This window comes from Ammodytes marinus (genome assembly GCF_949987685.1).
Source record: "Ammodytes marinus genome assembly, chromosome: 4".
Classification (NCBI taxonomy): Eukaryota; Metazoa; Chordata; class Actinopteri; order Uranoscopiformes; family Ammodytidae; genus Ammodytes; species Ammodytes marinus.
Window position 1 is genome coordinate 3,089,239 of NC_137233.1, and position 20,000 is coordinate 3,109,238.

The 20,000-nt window shown below is 43.3% G+C and overlaps 2 protein-coding genes across 3 annotated transcripts in view; both read right to left on the reverse strand.

The window, feature by feature from the left end:
• mcm2 (minichromosome maintenance complex component 2) overlaps positions 1-17,358 on the reverse strand; it is a 19,575-nt gene extending 2,217 nt beyond the window's left edge. Inside the window, exons 1-15 of the mRNA XM_080025859.1 lie at positions 17,305-17,358; positions 15,232-15,425; positions 14,391-14,563; positions 13,050-13,177; positions 11,250-11,388; positions 9,927-10,024; positions 9,397-9,518; positions 8,404-8,611; positions 6,931-7,065; positions 5,992-6,183; positions 4,807-4,900; positions 3,782-3,860; positions 2,800-2,971; positions 1,568-1,694; positions 764-876 (exon numbers count right to left, since the gene is read on the reverse strand). Coding sequence (XP_079881985.1) covers positions 764-876; positions 1,568-1,694; positions 2,800-2,971; positions 3,782-3,860; positions 4,807-4,900; positions 5,992-6,183; positions 6,931-7,065; positions 8,404-8,611; positions 9,397-9,518; positions 9,927-10,024; positions 11,250-11,388; positions 13,050-13,177; positions 14,391-14,563; positions 15,232-15,425; positions 17,305-17,310 — 1,980 coding nt within the window. The 5' untranslated portion in view covers positions 17,311-17,358. The remainder of the gene's footprint in view (positions 1-763; positions 877-1,567; positions 1,695-2,799; positions 2,972-3,781; positions 3,861-4,806; positions 4,901-5,991; positions 6,184-6,930; positions 7,066-8,403; positions 8,612-9,396; positions 9,519-9,926; positions 10,025-11,249; positions 11,389-13,049; positions 13,178-14,390; positions 14,564-15,231; positions 15,426-17,304) is intronic.
• Positions 17,359-18,090: 732 nt separating this feature from the next.
• Positions 18,091-20,000, reverse strand: part of pigu (phosphatidylinositol glycan anchor biosynthesis, class U) — a 13,359-nt gene continuing 11,449 nt past the window's right edge. For both annotated transcript variants that reach the window (XM_080026068.1, XM_080026067.1), the window contains one exon: positions 18,091-20,000. This exon is cut by the window's right edge and continues 1,869 nt beyond it. The gene's annotated coding sequence lies outside the window, so the exon portion shown is untranslated.

Sequence of the window (20,000 nt, forward strand, 5' to 3'; positions counted from 1 at the left end):
AACGTATTTTGCCGATTTACATGAAAAGTGCAGCGTGCAATCTGCGACACGGGCGAAACTACTATCAACGGTTCATGAGAACGTTCGGTGTCCGTGCTACCCAGCAGAGAACGCAGAGGCGCACAACTATAAATCAGCCTTTAAACTTTCCGTGTGGCATATTAAAGGTGAAGTGAGTGATATATATATATTAATATACTTTTTTAAATCGCTCTATATTCATACAGTGATCACTTATATAGTGTGCGTGCTTCATAAAACAGGTCTCTCCGTCACCCGCTCTGCATGTAATCGGCAAATGGGATCCCACAACCTGATATCCAATCAGAAGAGAGAACGCTAAAAACCGGCACGTCCCAGAAAATTAGTATTAAACTTTTTGTGGCATTTTAAAAAAGGTACAGTGTGTAATATTGGAGTATTTTGGCATCATCTATTTGTGAGATTCTAGATGTCAACGCTCCCTTGCTAACTCTACCGGTTTTCTACAAGCTACGGTGGCCTTCAAGGACAAGAAGCTAGTCACTAAAGATGGCTTCATCCACCACTGCCTCAAGTCTTTCCACAATATCAAGTGATGAGGTGAAGATGTATTTAGTTATTTATTCTATAGTACTTCTTCTTCTTCTTGGTCTTCCAACAGGTGCATTTCCCCAGGACGCCCACTTTACTATATATAAAAACGTGTAAAGGCCGTTAAGTTTGTCCGTTCTGTGCTACTGTAGAAACATGGCAGTGTGTGTGAGTGAGTGCGTGGTTTTACCTGTACGGGGTCTATTGTGTCTCTGACGACACACAGAATGTCAAACCGAGACACGATGGGTTCAGTCAGATCAACGTTCTCAGCGAAGGTCAGAGAGGGGTCGTACCGCCCGCCTGGAGGAAACACACAGAAAACAAAAGAACATTCAAATATTTTCAAACATAAATATTTACTGTACACACTTCTTTGGCTCATTTGCGACAAATAAATTAAAAAACTCAAATGATGAGACTCAATGCAGATCCATCATTTAAAGTTACAAGGAAAAAAACTAAATAAGTTTCTTAGGTTTGAGTTAGCTGGGGGCGCCCTTAGCTCAGTTGGTAGGGCGTCCCCCCACCCCCCCATGGGCCTCGGCCAGCAGCGGACCCGGGTTTGATTCCAGCCCGCGGTCGTTCTCTGCATGTCACTCCCCTCTCTGCCCCATTTCAACTCTGTCTCTACACTATCAATAAAGCATAAATATGACAAAAAAATAAATAAAAAAAATAAACTCACAATTGAATGACAATGCACTACTCGTGAGTGAGCGTGTCTGTCTCTGTGTGAGTGAGTGAATTGTTACCTGTGGGGTTTCTAAGCTACTATGACTTAAAATAAAATGGCCTTCAGTGATGTGAGTGAGTGTAAGAGTGAGTGAGTGAGTATATTACCTATGGGGTTGGAGGCAGCTAAGACAGTGCATCTGGCCTGTAGTGAGTGTCTGTCTGAGTGAGTGAGTGAGTGAGTGAGTGAGTGAGTGAGTGAGTGAGTGAGTGTATGAGTGTATGAGTGTCTGTCTGTCTGCCTGCCTGCCTGTCTTACCTATGGGGTTGGAGGCAGCTAAGACAGTGCATCTGGCCTGTAGTGATGTGACGATCCCGGCCTTAGAGATGGAGATACTCTGCTGCTCCATGGCCTCGTGGATACTGGTCCGGTCTGCGTCATTCATCTAGAGACAGAGGTACAGAGTGAGTTAGAGTGTGTGTGTGTGTGTCTGCATCATTCATCTAGAGACAGAGGTACAGAGTGAGTTAGAGAGGTGTGTGTGTGAGTGTGAGTGTGTGTCTGCATCATTCATCTAGAGACAGAGGTACAGAGTGAGTTAGAGTGTGTGTGTGTGTGTCTGCATCATTCATCTAGAGACAGAGGTACAGAGTGAGTTAGAGAGGTGTGTGTGTGAGTGTGAGTGTGTGTCTGCATCATTCATCTAGAGACAGAGGTACAGAGTGAGTTAGAGAGGTGTGTGTGTGAGTGTGAGTGTGTGTGTGTGTCTGTCTGTCTCATTAGAGAATTACTATAATTACGGTGTCAGTTACAGGTTTTTAATTTTCAAAACTTATCCCATGACATTATACCCAATTTCCATAACCTTATTTTAAAAAGGTGCTCCAAGGAACTTTAAGGTTTTGTTAATTCTTGCACCCCCTTTGGACAAAAGCGGTAGTGTTTTTACCACGTCAGCTGCCGCTGTCCTGGTTGTTATTAAATTGGTTTTGACACACACATACACACACACACACACACACACACACAGTCTCTCTCTCTCTCTCACACACACACACACACACACACACACACAGTCTCTCTCTCTCTCTCACACACACTCTCTCTCACCTTATCAAACTCATCTATGAGGCAGACCCCTCTGTACCTTATCAAACTCATCTATGAGGCAGACCCCCTGTACCTTATCAAACTCATCTATGAGGCAGACCCCCTGTACCTTATCAAACTCATCTATGAGGCAGACCCCTCTGTACCTTATCAAACTCATCTATGAGGCAGACCCCCCTGCACCTTATCAAACTCATCTATGAGGCAGACCCCCCTGCACCTTATCAAACTCATCTATGAGGCAGACCCCTCTGTACCTTATCAAACTCATCTATGAGGCAGACCCCCTGTACCTTATCAAACTCATCTATGAGGCAGACCCCCTGTACCTTATCAAACTCATCTATGAGGCAGACCCCCCTGCACCTTATCAAACTCATCTATGAGGCAGACCCCCCTGCACCTTATCAAACTCATCTATGAGGCAGACCCCCCAGTACCTTATCAAACTCATCTATGAGGCAGACCCCCCTGTCTGCAAGCACCAGGGCTCCAGCCTCCAGCGTCCACTCGCGGCTGACCGGGTGTCTCTGGACGTAGGCCGTCAGCCCCACCGCAGACGCCCCCTGGCCGGTGGTGAAGACCGCTCTGCTGGACACCTTCTCCACATACCTACACAGAGGAACATGTTGAGTTAAAGCTGCAGTGTGTAGAATTTGGGGTTTTATTTCCTAGCAGATTTTGTAGAAAGTAATTATAATATCCATAAGTACATTTCATTTAGTGCATAATAGCTGAAAAAAATGTTTTGAATTATTATTTTTTCCCTTAGAAAGGGTCTCATATATGTCCATATTTCTGCATATTTTGGACCAAGGCCTAGTGCCGCCATCTTGAAAGCGTCATAGTTGGAATGTCATCAGGTGCATTGTTTAAAATTTAGAATCGTTCTTGTCCTTGAAGGCCACTGTAGCTTCTGTCATTATTCTAAAGGGGTGGGGTTACCCAGGGAGCGTTGCATTCTAGAACTTTGTAGAACTTTCTTGATGATGTCATATTACACACTGCACCTTTAAGTCTTTATTTAGCAATTACACACACATGCAGTTCTACGTATATAGTGGATCATCGCTCAGGGGTCTGAGACAAAGCTCTGCAGTGGGGTCGCACCCATTAAGCAGTTTGGGGTTAAGTGTTTTGCTCAAGGACACAATGGCAGAGCGATGTAATAGCAGACACCACTAGTTTTACTACTAACACCCTCCTGTCTGGTGCCGGGGATCTAACCTCTGGGTTTCTAGTCGGCCCCCTTGGACCGGCAAAAATCTGTCCGGAGAAAACCTAAGAATATACCGCGGGCCCAGACTGACTACTGAAGGGAAATGACAATTGAAAGAGAGTAGGTAGTTGGGCAGTGCAGGCTATGGTATCTGTCCATGTGTTGTTGTTGTTGTTGTTGTTGTTGTTGGTGGTGGTACGTACTTGAGGAACTGTGACTTGGCGGTTCCCGGGTCTCCACACAGGAGCACGTTGATGTCTCCACGCACCTTGTGTTTACCACCTGAAAGAGAAATAAATAAAACGTTTTTAAGTAACAAATCAAGTGCTTAAAGGTGCAGTGTGTAGAATTTTGGGTTTTATTTCCTAGCAGATGTTGTAGAAAGTAATTATAATATCCATAAGTACATTTAATTTAGTGCATAATAGCTGAAAAAAATTTTTTTAATTATTATTTTTTTTCCTTAGAAAGGGTCTCATATATGTCCATATTTCTGCATATCTTGGACCAAGGCCTAGTGCCGCCATCTTGAAAGTGTCATAGTTGGAATGTCATCTAGAGCTGCAACGATTAATCGAATAATCGATTAGTAATCGATTATTAAAATAATCTCCAACTATTTTGATAATCGATTAATCGTTTTGAGAAATTTTTTAATAAAAAAATTCCAAATTCTATGTTTTCAGCTTCTCAAATGTGAATATTTTCTGGTTTCTTTAATCCTATTATGACAGTAAACTGAAATAACTGTGTGTTTTGGACATTACAATACATTTGAGGACGTCAACATGGGCTTTGGAAAACTGATCAACATTTTCGAAAGAGAAAATAATTAACAGATTAATCGATTATCAAAATAATCGTTAGTTGCAGCCCTAATGTCATCAGGTGCATTGTTTAGAATTTAGAATTGTTCTTGTCCTTGAAGGCCACTGTAGCTTCTGTTATTATTCGAAAGGGGTGGGGTTACCCAGGGAGCGTTGCATTCTAGAACTTTCTTGATGATGTCATATTACACACTGCACCTTTAATAAGCTTGTATGTTTCTTTATTCTTGTGTACTAATTTTATTGTAAAGTGTCTTTGAGTACCTTGAAAAGCACTGTATAAAATACATGTATAATCATTATTGTATAGTTGAATACCCTGGTGTGTGTGTGTGTGTGTGTGTGTGTTTTATTGTGTGTGTGTGTGTGTTTTATTGTGTGTGTGTAGTTGAATAACCTACCAGGGTTTTTTGGCACTCCTCCGAACAGGGCGAGGGCCAGAGCTCTCTTGATGTCTTCATGTCCGTAGATAGAAGGAGCCATGCTGGCAAAGATCTACACACACACACACACACACGACAGTCAGGATACACACACAAAGGACAGTCAGGATACAATGACTAAGGATCGCACTTTATCAAAACAATTCAGAATTTAAAATTACTATCAGTTCAGACATGTACAAGTGCCTGTACCTGTGTGTCTGTGCCTGTGTGTCTGTGCCTGTGTGTCTGTGCCTGTGTGTCTGTGCCTGTGTGTCTGTGCCTGTGTGTCTGTACAGTGCGTGAGTGAGTGTGTTATGTGTGTGTGCGTGTGTGTATGTATATATGGTGTTGTGCGTGTGTGTGTGTGTGTATGTATGTATATCTGTTTGTGTGTGTCTGTGCAATTTTGTCTGTATGTGTCTCACCCTCTCCCCAATGGGTTTGTCTTTAGACGGAGCCACTATGGCCTTTACTAACCGGTGGAAGAAATCATTTATGCCTGCTGCCATCAGTCTGGTCAATGACCACATGTAAATATGTGATCTGTTTGTGTTATTTGTTGTCTTATATGTTATATGTTTGCCATCTTTTTATACTGCTGGCTGTACAACAAATTGCCCCTCGGGGATAATAAAGATACCTTGAACCTTGAACATCCTTTCTCTCTCTCTGTGTCTCTAGTGTCTGTCTGTCTGTGTGTGTGTGTGTGTGTGTGTGTGTGTGTGTGTGTGTGTGTGTTTAATGTGAGTGACTTAGCTAGAGTGTGTGTGTGTTTCTGTGTGTGTACATGTCCCTTTTCACCCTCTCTCAAATGCGTGTGTAAGTGAGTGAGTGAATGACTGTCTGTGCGTGCGTACGTCTGTGTGTCTCACCCTCTCTCCTATGCGTTCGTCTTTAGACAGAGCTACTATGGCCTTAACCTCCTGTGTGTGTGTGTGTGTGTGTGTGTGTGTGTGTGTGTCTGTCTGTCCGTCTGCTTGTCTGTCTGTCTGTCTGTCTGTCCATCCGTCTGTCTGTCCGTCTGCCTGTCTGTCTGTCTGTCTGCTTGTCTGTCTGTCTGTCTGCTTGTCTGTCTGTCTGTCCGTCTGCTTGTCTGTCTGTCTGTGCAATGTGTGTCTGTCTGTCTGCCTGTCTGTCTGCTTGTCTGTCTGTCCGTCTCACCCTCTCTCCGATGCGTTCGTCCTTGGACAAAGCGACTATGGCCTTCACGTCCTCGTCCGTCAGCTCGGCCACGGCGACGCCCTGGTCTCTGCGTGTGATGTGATTGGCCAGAATCACCGTGGCGAACACCGGGAAACCGTTAGCCATGTTCAGAGAGCCGTCGTAGTTGTTATGGTAGATCCCCGTCAGCTCCTGGGAGAGGGGGAGAAACACATAGTGAATAGGATTTATATAACGCTTTTCTAGGCACTCAAAGCGCTTTACAGGGTTCTAGGTTCCATTCATTCACACACTGTCATTTCATTTCATTTTCATTTAACTTTTATTTATCCTCGAGAGACCAATTGAGGGGTGACCCTCTTTTACAATGACGTCGAGTTCAAAACAAACTCAAAGGAAAAACAACAATACATAAACAATATTCAATGCAAATACATCAAATACACAACAGGTGAAGAGAAAAAAAAACAATTGAAACATTTACTGGTGGTGGAAGCGTGGCTGCCAATCAGCGCCTCTGACCACCACCTCAAACATACAGCAGTCATACACGTTCACACGAGGCAAGGTGGGTGAAGTGTCTTGCCTAATGACACAACAACCATGACACATGGTGGCAAGGTGGGGATCGAACCGCCAACCCATTCATTGGCCGACCCGCTCTACCACCTGGGCCACAGTCGCCCCAAATGTATTAAAAAAGCTGCAGTGTGTAATATCAGGGTATTTCGAGTAATGTAGTGGTTAGATTGTAGATGTCAACGGTCCCTTGCTAACTGGGAGAATTGACAGAAGCTACGGTGGCCTTCAAGGACAAGAAGCTATAGTTACTATTATGAAAGAAGTGTGTGTGTGTGTGTGTGTGTGTGTGTGTGTGTGTGTGTGTGTGTGTGTGTGTGTGTGTGTGTGTGTGTGTGTGTGTGTGTGTTCTCTACTCACGATCTCGTCCCCAGGTTTGCAGATGTCCACCAGGTCAGCTAACAGAATGGCGTCTTTGGATCTGGGCAGGCGACCGGCCGCCACCTTCCCCGGGCTTTCCTGCAACGTGATTCGCTGGTAGTTCTGATACACCGTCTGTAGGAGCAACGTGATTGGTTGGTTAATATACTGTCTGTCTGTAGGAGGCACCTGATTGGTTCATATACTGAGTGTGAGAGATATGGCTATTGGTTGATACAAGGAAATAAGAAAAAACGCTTCAATTTCCAGCAAAAAAAAACTTTCCTTTAAAATTTAAATAATCCAACTTGGTGTTCATCTCTGTTTAATATTTAATCTGCTCATATATTTATATAAACAGATCTATAGGTTATATATAGTATATCAGTATATCGTTTAATTTGTCCATACATTCATATACAGGGTCCAACATTAACTTTTTGGCCAAACACCTACCAAGGTGGTTGGTAGATGTAAAAAGAAAAATTCCAGACATAAATTATGTGTTTTTGTATATGGCCTTGAAGTTTGAAATAAAGTAATAAAGTCTAAACATTGGGTTCTCTGCATACATGTCATTCCCCGCTCTGCCCTATGTCATCTCTGTCTCTCCACACTGTCTCTATGTCATCTCTGTCTCTATGTCATCTCTGTCTCTCCACACTGTCTCTATGTCGTCACTGTCTCTCCACACTGTCTCTATGTCATCTCTCTCTCCACACTGTCTCTATGTCATCTCTCTCTCTCCACACTGTCTCTATGTCATCTCTGTCTCTCCACACTGTCTCTATGTCATCTCTGTCCCTCCACACTGTCTCTATGTCATCTCTGTCCCTCCACACTGTCTCTATGTCATCTCTGTCTCTGTCTCTCCACACTGTCTCTATGTCATCTCTGTCTCTGTCTCTCCACTCTGTCTCTATATCATCTCTGTCCCTCCACACTGTCTCTATGTCATCTCTGTCTCTATATCATCTCTGTCTCTCCACACTGTCTCTATGTCATCTCTGTCTCTATATCATCTCTGTCTCTATGTCATCTCTGTCTCTGTCTCTCCACACTGTCTCTATGTCATCTCTCTCTCTATGTCATCTCTGTCTCTATATCATCTCTGTCTCTCCACACTGTCTCTATGTCATCTCTGTCTCTATATCATCTCTGTCTCTATGTCATCTCTGTCTCTGTCTCTCCACACTGTCTCTATGTCATCTCTCTCTCTCCACACTATGTCATCTCTGTCTCTCCACACTGTCAATAAAGCAAGAAAAAATGGCAAAAAATAATGTAAAAATCACAGTAAGAGAAATGTAGTGTTAGACAGTGAGACCATAAAACACTCTTTCTGCCTTTTCTCAGGCTAGGATGAACCAATTTCATTTTTTTTGCACATTTATACTTCATAGGATCTCAGAGTTCAATACACCTTCATATTCCCACCGGTGAAGTAGGCCTTTAAATGTAACCCCCTCTCACCTGCTCCATGTTGATTTCAAAGGGCCCCAGACTCTGACACTCAGGACAGGTCCCTGGTTTGACCTCCTGGTTCTGGGACTGGAAGAAGGGTCCCAGGACGAAGTTACAGCGGTTACAGTTGTACTTGACCATCCCCAGCTGAGGCAGCACACTGGTGCAGCTGCTCACCACGCCACTGGTACGGATCAGCTGGTTCAGGTGCAGCTGACTGGAAATAAACCATAGAAGAAGAGGAGAGTTAGTGGAGGACTGGAAATAAACCATAGAAGAAGAAGAGAGTTAGTGGAGGACTGACAGAGATAAGGACATATAATAGGCATAGGAGGTATAGGACACACACACAAAGAGAGAGAGATAAGAGAGACACACACACACACACACACACACACACAGTACACACACACACACACACACAGTACACACACACGGTTTAAGTGGAGCTGACTTGAAACCATAGAAGAAGAGAGTTAGTGGAGGACTGACAGAGATAAGGACACACACACACACAGCTGAAAATATTCAGTGTTAATTCACAACCAAGGCTCTGTCAACGGGCATGTAAACAGAAGGAGCCTACCATAGCTGGCAACACGCCCGTTCACAGAGCCCAGGCTGTACACTGGATTTTATTTCCCCAGCAGCATATATTGAACACAAACATTGAAACAGAGGATTTTTTTTTCTTTTTTTCCCTATATTTATAAAGGTATATCCCATTGAGACCGAAGACTCTTTCGCAAGGGAGACCTGTTTTCCTTTCCCACGTTACCATTCACACACACATTCATATACCGATAGCAGGCTAACTATCGACATTCACACGAGGCAAGGTGGGTGAAGTGTCTTGCCCAAGGACACAACAACTATGACACAGGTGGCAGGGCGGGGATCGAACCTCCAACCCTTTGATCATCGGCCGACCCGCTCTACCACCTGAGCTACAGTCGCCCAAGTGGATATGCAATGTGGATGATGTAAAAGTTTAATTCTTACCGTAGTGAGCGTATCTCTTCCACTAGCGGCAGGTTACAGATTCGGACGTGGATCTCGTGAGCGATTCGGTCGTATTTAGGATACATGGCCAACACCACCTCTTTACCTGCTTCATCAAACACCTGGAGAGAACACACACACACACACACACACACACACACACACACACACACACACACACACACACACACACACACACACACACACACACACACACACACACACACACACACACACACACACACACACACACACACACACACACACACACACACACACACACACACACACACACACACACACACACACACAAAGACAGGATAGTTTTAATGGACTAAGAAAGGTCTGTGTCTCTAATCACTACACCACGAGCAGCACCCAAAGTCTGGGACGGTTTAGCCAAATATTTAGTTTCCAGTAAAACAAAATTAAAACACGTTTGCTTTTATTCATTAATTTTGAACCAAAGATTTGAGACTTTCACTGGTCAGATTTTAGATACACACACACACACACACACACACACTCACCTTCAGCATCTCAGTTGGAGCCTCCGGTAGGAAATAGGCCAGGACATGCTCTCTGGCTGCCAGGTCTTCATAGTTCACCACCAGACTCTCCTTGTTCTCTGGAGGGACAGGAGAGGCGGACGGTTATTATTTGGGTTCCTGCAAACTGACTTTTTTTTTTTTTTTGGGGCATTTTTCAGTTTTATTAAACAGTGTGTAGAGACAGAGATGAAATGTGTCAGAGAGGGGAATGACATGCAGACAACGACCCGGGCTGGATTCTAACCCGGGTCTGCTGTGAAGAGGACAGACAGACAGACAGACAGACAGACAGACAGACAGACAGATAGAGAGGGGAATGACATGCAGAGAACGACCCGGGCTGGATTCTAACCCGGGTCTGCTGTGAAGAGGACAGACAGACAGACAGACAGACAGACAGACAGACAGACAGACAGACAGACAGACAGACAGACAGACAGACAGACAGACAGAGAGGGGAATGACATGCAGAGAACGACCCGGGCTGGATTCTAACCCGGGTCTGCTGTGAAGAGGACTGAGACTCTATTGGGGGGAGGATCACTTAAAACATTGCTTTTAATAAAACGCCCTCTAGAATGTAAATATTAAAAAACTCAAGTTTACGAGTGAAACAGAGATTTGGATGATGATGGGGGGGCAGCCCTGCACACTTTACTATTCTATAAATCAGTTGAAATAAAATTGAAATATACATAAAAAATAGAATAAAAATATATAAATAAAATAGAATAAACTTATAATAAACTAAATCAGTGTGTACCTTTGCACATGTCTCACACAGGGTTCTCACACACACACACACACACAGACACACACAGGGTTCTCTCTCACACACACACACACACACAGGGTTCTCTCACACACACACACACACACACACACACACAGGGTTCTCTCTCACACACACACACACACACACACACACACACACAGGGTTCTCTCTCACACACACACACACACACAAGGGTGAATCAGTGTGTACCTTCACACACACACACACACACACACACACACACACATACAGGGTTCTCTCACACACACACAGGGTTCTCTCTCTCACACACACACACACACACACACACACACACACACACACACAGGGATCTCTCTCTCTCTCACACACACACAGGGATCTCTCTCTCTCTCTCTCTCTCACACACACACACAAGGGTGAATCAGTGTGTACCTTCACACACACAGGGTTCTCTCACACACACACACACACACACACACACACACACACACACACACACACACACACACACACACACACACAGTAAAGGGTAAATGTGTGTGTACCTTTGCACATGTCGCTGATCTTCTCCTTGAAGACGTTGTGTCCGTTCTCGTCCACGTGAGTTCTCAGGAAGTTCTTGAAGCGGTTGTAGATCTCCAGCCGCGGCGCTGCCATGGAAACCCACTCTCTCACCGTGTGGCCCTGCAGAGAATACACACTGTTAGTCCTGTGTGTGTGTGTGTGAGAGAGAATACACACTGTTAGTCCTGTGTGTGTGTGTGTGAGAGAGAATACACACTGTTAGTCCTGTGTGTGTGTGTGTGAGAGAGAATACACACTGTTAGTCCTGTGTGTGTGTGTGTGAGAGAGAATACACACTGTTAGTCCTGTGTGTGTGTGTGTGAGAGAGAATACACACTGTTAGTCCTGTGTGTGTGTGTGTGAGAGAGAATACACACTGTTAGTCCTGTGTGTGTGTGTGTGTGTTGGTTAATTCAGGCTAAGGGGCTAGGGAATGCATTATGTCAATGAATGTCCTCACAATGATAGAAGTACAAGGGAGTGTGTGTGTGTGTTTTTAAGGGAAAGTTGTTCTCATTTTGTCTTGTGTGTTTTTGTGGAAAACTACTTGAAATACTACTCCTTCCACATACTCTCTGCAATAGTCCAATACAAATCCGTTTTATATATTATGTAAATGGTAAATGGACTTGACTTATATAGCGCTTTTCTAGCCGATTTTCTCAGCCCCAAAGCGCTTTACATATCTTACCACATCCACCCATTCATACACACACTCATACACCGATGGTAGAAGCTGCCATGCAAGGCGCTCTCTGAACCATCGGGAGCAATGTGGGGTTCAGTGTCTCTTTGCTCAGGGACACTTGGACATGTGGCGGGGAGACGGGGGACCCACTTCGCCACTGCCGCTGTGTAGTACACAACAATGTGGTTGTGTACTACTTTACTATTTCAACTTTTCATATCAATTACTAAATGAAAACTACCAAATCCAGAAGGATGCAAGTCCAGTCAAAATAAACAAGTGTTACTGGTTTTTAAACTGGCCGGTTGGAAATGTGATGTTGAACCCCGTTTAAACTTATGAACTCCAATGAATAGAACTTTGTGTCTTGTTTTTGGCGTTTTATTAGTAGAAACATTATACCGCTATGCTAGCCTGGCACCACCCGCCTACTTCTACTGCTCAACTGTCATTTCCCTTCAGTAGTGAGTAAGTGAATGAGTGGATGAGTGTGTGAGTGTGTGTGTGTGTGTCTGTGAGTGTGTGTGTGTGTCTGTGAGTGTGTGTGTGTGTCTGTGAGTGTGTGTGTGTGTCTGCCTGAGTGTGTGTGTGTGCATTCATTACCTTCATATCCTCGAGGTTCTCTATGCTCTCTATCATCTCGTCCTCCTCTCCTGGTGTGTGTGTGTGTGTGTCTGTCTGTCTGTCTGTCTGTCTGTCTGTCTGTCTGTCTGTCTGTCTGTCTGTCTGTCTGTCTGTCTGTCTGTCTGTCTGTCTGTCTGTCTGTCTGTCTGTCTGTCTGTCTGTCTGTCTGTCTGTGTGTGTGTGTGTGTGTAATACAGTGTGTGAGTGTGTAATACAGTGTGTGTGTGTGTGTGTGTGTGTGTGTGTGTGTGTGTGTGTGTGTGTGTGTGTAATACAGAGTGTGAGTGAGTGTCTGCCTGAGTGAGTGTGTGTGTGTAATACAGTGTGTGAGTGAGTGTCTGCCTGAGTGTGTGTGTGTGTGTGTGTAATACAGTGTCTGTCTGTCTGTCTGTCTGTCTGTCCGTCTGTCTGTCTGTGTGTGTGTCTGTGTGTCTGTCTGTCTGTCTGTCTGTCTGTCTGTCTGTCTTACCTTCATATCCTCGAGGTTCTCTATGCTCTCTATCATCTCGTCCTCCTCTCCCTCTCCCCCCTCGGCTGCTCTCTCTGCCAGACGCCTCCTACGAGCCAAGGGCCGGTCCTCATCCTCATCATCACTGTCTGGAGGGCACAGAGACACACAGAGACACACACACACACACACACACACACACACACACACACACACACGTTAATCACATAGTCTGTTTAATCTATCTATCTATAGACCCCTTAAAACACTGTCTGACATACACAAAAGTTTCAAAATGAGTGCCTTACACCTTACCATCTGTCCGTAGGTGATATTTTAATTCCGTTTTTAAACAAGGTGCATATTACATTTGACTTGTCGACTGAGTAATTTGGGAGTTAAAAAAAAGTAACACAAGCACTCGTTTCTGTGTGTTATGTTGTACGTTATGTTGTCTATATATAAAAAATAAATAAATTGCAAGTCGTAAAAAAATTTTTAAAAAAGTAAGACGAGCTGTTCAGAAGTGTATTGTTGTGGTGTGTGTCCATAACAGAAGCAGGAAGGTGCCCGTTATGCTCTGACTTCAATCTAATCCAGATTAATGCCGACAGCCCGAAATACCAATCGTGGTTCTGTGACGAATCACTACTGACAAGGCAGTCACCAGAACCAGTTAAGTATCAGGTCCTTACCGTACAGCAGTCCCCTCCACAGCCGGCCGCTGACCCCCTCCGTCTCATGCTCTCCTCTGTATTAACAGTGTATCTTACCATAGAGAAGACCATTTCACAGAGTCTAGCGCCCCCCCCCCCCCCCCCACACACACACACACACAGGCCCTTACCATAGAGAAGACCATTTCACAGAGTCTAGCCCCCCCCCCCCACACACACACACACACACACACACAGGCCCTTACCATAGAGCAGACCATTTCACAGAGTCTACCCCCCCCTCCCCCCACAAACAGGCCCTTACCATAGAGAAGACCATTTCACAGAGACTAGCCGCCACCCCCCCCCCCCACAAACAGGCCCTTACCATAGTGAAGACCATTTCACAGAGTCTAGCCCCCCCCTCCCTCCACACACAGGCCCTTACCATAGAGAAGACCATTTCACAGAGTCTAGCCCCCCACCACACAAACACACACAGGCCCTTACCATAGAGAAGACCATTGCACAGAGTCTAGCCCCCCCCCCCCCCCCCACACACACACACACACACACACAGGCCCTTACCATAGAGAAGACCATTTCACAGAGTCTAGCCCCCCCCCACACACACAGGCCCTTACCATAGAGAAGACCATTTCACAGAGTCTAGCCCCCCCCCACACACACACACACAGGCCCTTACCATAGAGCAGCCCCCTGCGTAGCCGGCCGCTGACCCCCTGCTCCCTGTCCCTGCGTCTCATGCTCTCCTCTGCTGCTGCTCTGGCTCCAGGAGACAGCTCACTCAGCTCGTCCTCATCCAGATCCAGCCCCTCCGCCTCGTACCGGTCCAGGGCCGGGATCGCACGGTAGTCCCTGGAGGGAGGGAGGGAGGGAGAGATGGATAGAGAGACAGATAGAGATAGAGGGAGGGAGAGAGACAGACAGAGATAGAGAGGCAGGGAGAGAGAGGCAGGGATGGATGGATGGATGGATAGAGAGAGAGAGACAGATAGATAGATAGACAGAGATAGAGATAGAGAGGCAGGGAGAGAGAGGGAGGGAGAGAGAGAGAGCAAGAGAGATAGACAGACAGAGATAGAGAGGCAGGGAGAGAGAGAGAACGAGAAAAGAGAAAATACTAATTATTAAAATGTTTGTTCAAAAAAAAAAGAAAAAGGAAATATGTTGAAAGGGACGCTTTGTCAGATGATGACTATTTTACACAATCAAAATATTTGAAACAATAAAATACAAATTATTATTTTTTAAATTTTTTCTAGACCCGGAACCCTCCTCAATAAAATACTAATTATTTAAAAAAAATATATATAATAATAATAATAATAATAATAATCCTCACCTCTCCACGCCGTCCCCTATGAGCTCCTCTCCATTTAAATGTTATCTATTTTTAAAAATCTGATTTCTATTACTTATGTCAGTTGACTAGAATGTAACAGTGTTGGACGAAAAATTATATAATATAAAAATTCTTTATTCGTTTTAATTATTATTATTTTTTTTAATGTACCACTCCTCACCTCTCCATTCCTTCCCCTATCAGCTCCTCTCCATCCCCCTCTTCCTCCTCTTCCTCCTGCACCACTGCGTCTCCTAGCAACGCGTCTGACTCGTCCTCAAAGGGCGGCAGGTCCCGTCCCGGGCTGGACGTCATGTCTCCTCTACGGGACGCCCTGCTGGGAGAGGTGGCCATGTGGAACGACTCGGAGGAATCCTGCAGGGGAACATGGAATAAAAAAGAAAAATTAGGAAAAAATCTAACTTTGTCTTCCAATTTCAGTAGTTCCTTATGTCTAGTCTTAAATGGATTGGATTTATATAGCGCTTTTCAAGGCACTCAAAGACGCTTTACAGGGTTCCAGGTTCCATTCATTCACACACAGTCATACTGGTGGTGGTAAACTACCATAGTAGCCACAGCTGCCCTGGGGCAGACTGACGGAAGCGTGGCTGCCATTCAGCGCCTACGGCCCCTCCGACCACCACCTCAAACATACAGCAGTCATTCACATTCACACGAGGCAAGGTGGGTGAAGTGTCTTGCCCAGGGACACAACGACCATGACACAAGTGGCCGGGCTGGGATCGAACCGCCAACCCTTGGATCAATGGCCAACCAGCTTAACCACCTGAGCCACGGTTGCCCACGTCTTGATACTTAAACCCTTATATTAAACCCTCATACAGTTTAAATTGTCATCATTATACATTTCTAAGTGGAACAGGAGGAAACAGGAAAGAAATAAAAGTTAATTATTGATATTTTTGCAATTTCAATGTTTTCTTGTGTCTAATGCTTATCTGATTGACAACACCAACAACAACAACACACTGATTTACTCACATGACAATGCGAGTAGTAAACGTATTAAAAGTGAGCAATTCTGGAGAACGCTTTTGTCAAAATCAGTGAATATCTCCTCATGATCCACCACTTGTCTGTCCTGACTTTTAAATATGTTAATACACAACGTGGAGTGGACTCTGTAAACTGGTGTGTAAACAATGGGGGCCCAGCTAGCTAGCAACATTCCCCTTTACAGAGCCCAGGCTGTGTATGAGCAGACAGTGAGATCGTGAGGAGATATTCACTGATTTTGACAACAAGCGTTCTCCAGAATCACTGACTACACCTTTAATGTACAGCATGGCACTGGACACCATTATTCACGGGTTTTCATCTGGTTAAAATTTTGGTTCTAGTTTTTAGTTTTATAGCTCATCCTTGCATTAGTATTTCGCAGAATGTGCACTGTTACTGTATGAAATTAAATCTATCATTTGTATTTCTATAATGCAGCAGTAGTCATAATGGAGGACAGTTTTGACGTACATGCTTTCCCTGTGTATTTCTATGTTACGTTGCTTCTATACACTGTGTAGAAAACATTGTACTTTTAACTCCACTGCGCGTATTTGACAGTTATAGTGACTTCGCACATAAAGATTTTACTTGCTCAAACACTTTCTCAGCTTATAAATTATGGTGCACACAGCTCAGTATATAAAGAAAATAAAAGCATCCTCATTTCAACCAGCATAGATATACAAATAGCAATGCATTAGTCTAGTTATCATAAAAAGATCATATAGCCTACAACTTTAATATGTAAGGATCTAGCGCTGCAGAATCAAGAAAGTGAATTGACCATCTCAAGAAAACGACTAGCCACATGGCAGCGCAGCACTTATAACAATGACACACACAAAGACACACACACACACACACACACACACACACACACACACACACACACACACACACACACACACACACACACACACACACACACACACACACACACACACACACGTCAAATATAATCGATCACGTCAGCAGCGCAATAAAACACAACATATACATTTTCGGTTCGGCTTGAAAATCATTTTAATACTTTAAAGGGAAAGTCTAAGCTCTCTCTCTCTCTGGCATTGTTGTGATGGCGACGCATGTCAGATTTACACACTTATAAACAGCAGAAAACGACACTACTACACTTTAACGAGATATCCATTCACTTTAACGACATTTTATCAATATGAAGGTCGATTTTGAGGCGTTTTCATGGGTTTTTTAATGGTTTTTCACTCACCGCCATTGTTGAGCTCAGTGTGTCTGCCTCTTCTGAAGGAACTTCTTTCCTGCAGTGAGCGAGCAGCGTTTTCCCGCGAAAGGGTCACGTGACGCCCAAAGCCCGCGAAAAGTAATGAATATTCTAATCTGCCTCTGACGTATCGCCTCCTCATTGGTTGGTCCGTGTTAAAGAGGCGGGTTCTTAAAGTACAATGCGTTTCAGACATAAGAGAGGCTGTGTGGTTTATACTATATTTTATAATTATATGTATTTTTTAACAGCAAAAGCACAATGCTTTTCTGTCTATTTACATATTTTTATTGATTCTCAAAGAAACACACCGTGCCGTTTACTGTTGGACCAGGGGCGGGGTTTATGACGTAATATTTTTTCCCGGGAAAATTTGGACCTCCCTCATGAAAAAAAAAAAAAAAACTGTTGTCACTTTACTGAGAGGAAACGGTTGGCCACGTTTTCCTTTGTTATTCGTTTGCTGTAAAATAATTAACAAAAATAATAAATACAAATTATATATAAAAATATATACGAAAATTAGGATGAGGCAGCAAATAGCCCGAGAAACTTTTAATCTGTAAATGAAAAAAAGAAAAATAAACTAAGCTAAAAAGTAAAAAAATTAAACAAGTGAATGAAATATAAATATAAGAAGTTTTAAAGCTTTGCATAACAATAGGGTAACAGTATAAATATTAAGTTAATATATAATTGCCACACACACACACACACACACACACACACACACACACACACACACACACACTGACAACAAAACGGACACACATGTGAAACCAACACCTCCAGTTTAATAATCATTATTATTTTATGACACATTCACTCATTCATAACATATCGCCCCGGTTCAAAGCCCTGAACTTTACCCCAACACATTCATATATATGTACAGTATCAAAACAACAGAACAGCTGAAACAAACAATAACAAATCATATCTCTTTGCAAAGGGACTTTTAGTGCAGCAAATAAATAAATATCACAAAGAAAAAATAATAATTCACTCATTGGTATCAAAATCGACTTTCAGCTCGAATACATGAGTTTAAAAAAAGATGGCTGACATTCAGAAAAGCAAGTGGAGTGTGTGTGTGTGTGTGTGTCTGTGTGTGTGTCTGTGTGTGTGTGCGTGTGTGTGTGTGTGTCTGTGTGTGTGTGTGTGTGTGTGTGCGTGTGTGTGTGTGTGTGTGTGTGCGTGTCTGTGTGTGTGTGTGTGTGCGTGTCTGTGTGTGTGTCTGTGTGTGTGTGTGTGTGTGTGTGTGCGTGTCTGTGTGTGTGCGTGTGTGTGTGTGTGTGTTTAACCGTTAATGGTTTAATGCAACTGTAAAATAATTTGTTCTTCGTTTCACATAAAATCCAGTTTACACAATAATGAACGTTTAGCCTCTGACGTTGACAACAGGCTTTCAATGTATATTCTAATATAAACAAAGATGGCGGAAGATAACAACTATTAAAAGGTGCTCCGAGGAACTTTCAGTTTGTGTTAATTCTAGCGCCCCCCCTTTGGACAAAAGCGGTAGTGTTTTTACCACGCCAGCTGTTGTTCCTGGGTGAGCGTATACCCCATGACAAAGACATTAAGAAAAACTACATAAAAATAGCATTCTTGCACTGATGGTGTCGTTTGTAATTTATGATCATCAGAGGAAAAATTAGACTGTTTCAGAAATATTTAAAAGTTCCTCGTAGCACCTTTAAACAAAAACATTCATGTATGGACTTTGTATTATAACAAAAAACAATCAATCTTTATGACAGTGTGACTGTTGGGGACATTTTAAGGCTTATTTTAAGATTTTGAATTAAATCCTTAAAATTAGAATCTTTTTAAATATACGTGTCATAAGCTTCTAGAAGTTTTGATATGAAAAACTGTCTGAATTTTCTGGTTTTAACAGATTTAAGAAAAAGAAAATGAAAGTGTCCTAACTCAGGGGCATGTAACAGGAATTACTCATTTCCATCAATAAGTTCTTTATATATTAGCTTTGATCAAACATGCAGAAATAGAGGAAGACATTTAAAATTTCAGTTGTTAAAGTTGGGGTGGAGGATTTGGGGAGAAAATGGCAGTTGGGATAGAGATTTGAATTCAAAATACCTCAACCGCTCCACTTGTTCTCTTTGGTCCCTCCCCTATGGTCCCTCCCTGACACGCTCTACACCAACAAAGTCGTGCCAAAGTGAATGGACAGTCCCAACAGCCAATAAAGAACAGAGAATCGGAGACTCGCTCTGATTGGTCAAAGTGTACAGCTCATGTTAACTTTGACCAATCAGAAATCATATACCCCAGCTTTAATTGCGACAGATTCTGAACCCCAATTCACCTAATTTTTTCTTGATTTGTGTGATTTGTATATAGATTGGAAAAATGTCTAAAATGTCATGGCGCAGAATCACTTTAACTCGAGTCAACACAGATCGTGAATTTGAGCCCTTAATTTGTAAAAACACATTCACTGTTGTCTTTATCAGACTGGCTCTATGTCAGGCTGTATTAGGAACCAAACTGTATTTTTCTATCAATATACAAAGTTTTTTTTTTTTACGTTAGATATCGTAGTTTTAAGCACTTTTAACTGAAACTACTTATAATGTACTGTGGTTAGGGGAATGTTGGTTCGACTGGTTTTAAACTGCGATGAAATGCAACACTGATAATCCAGAATTTGTTCA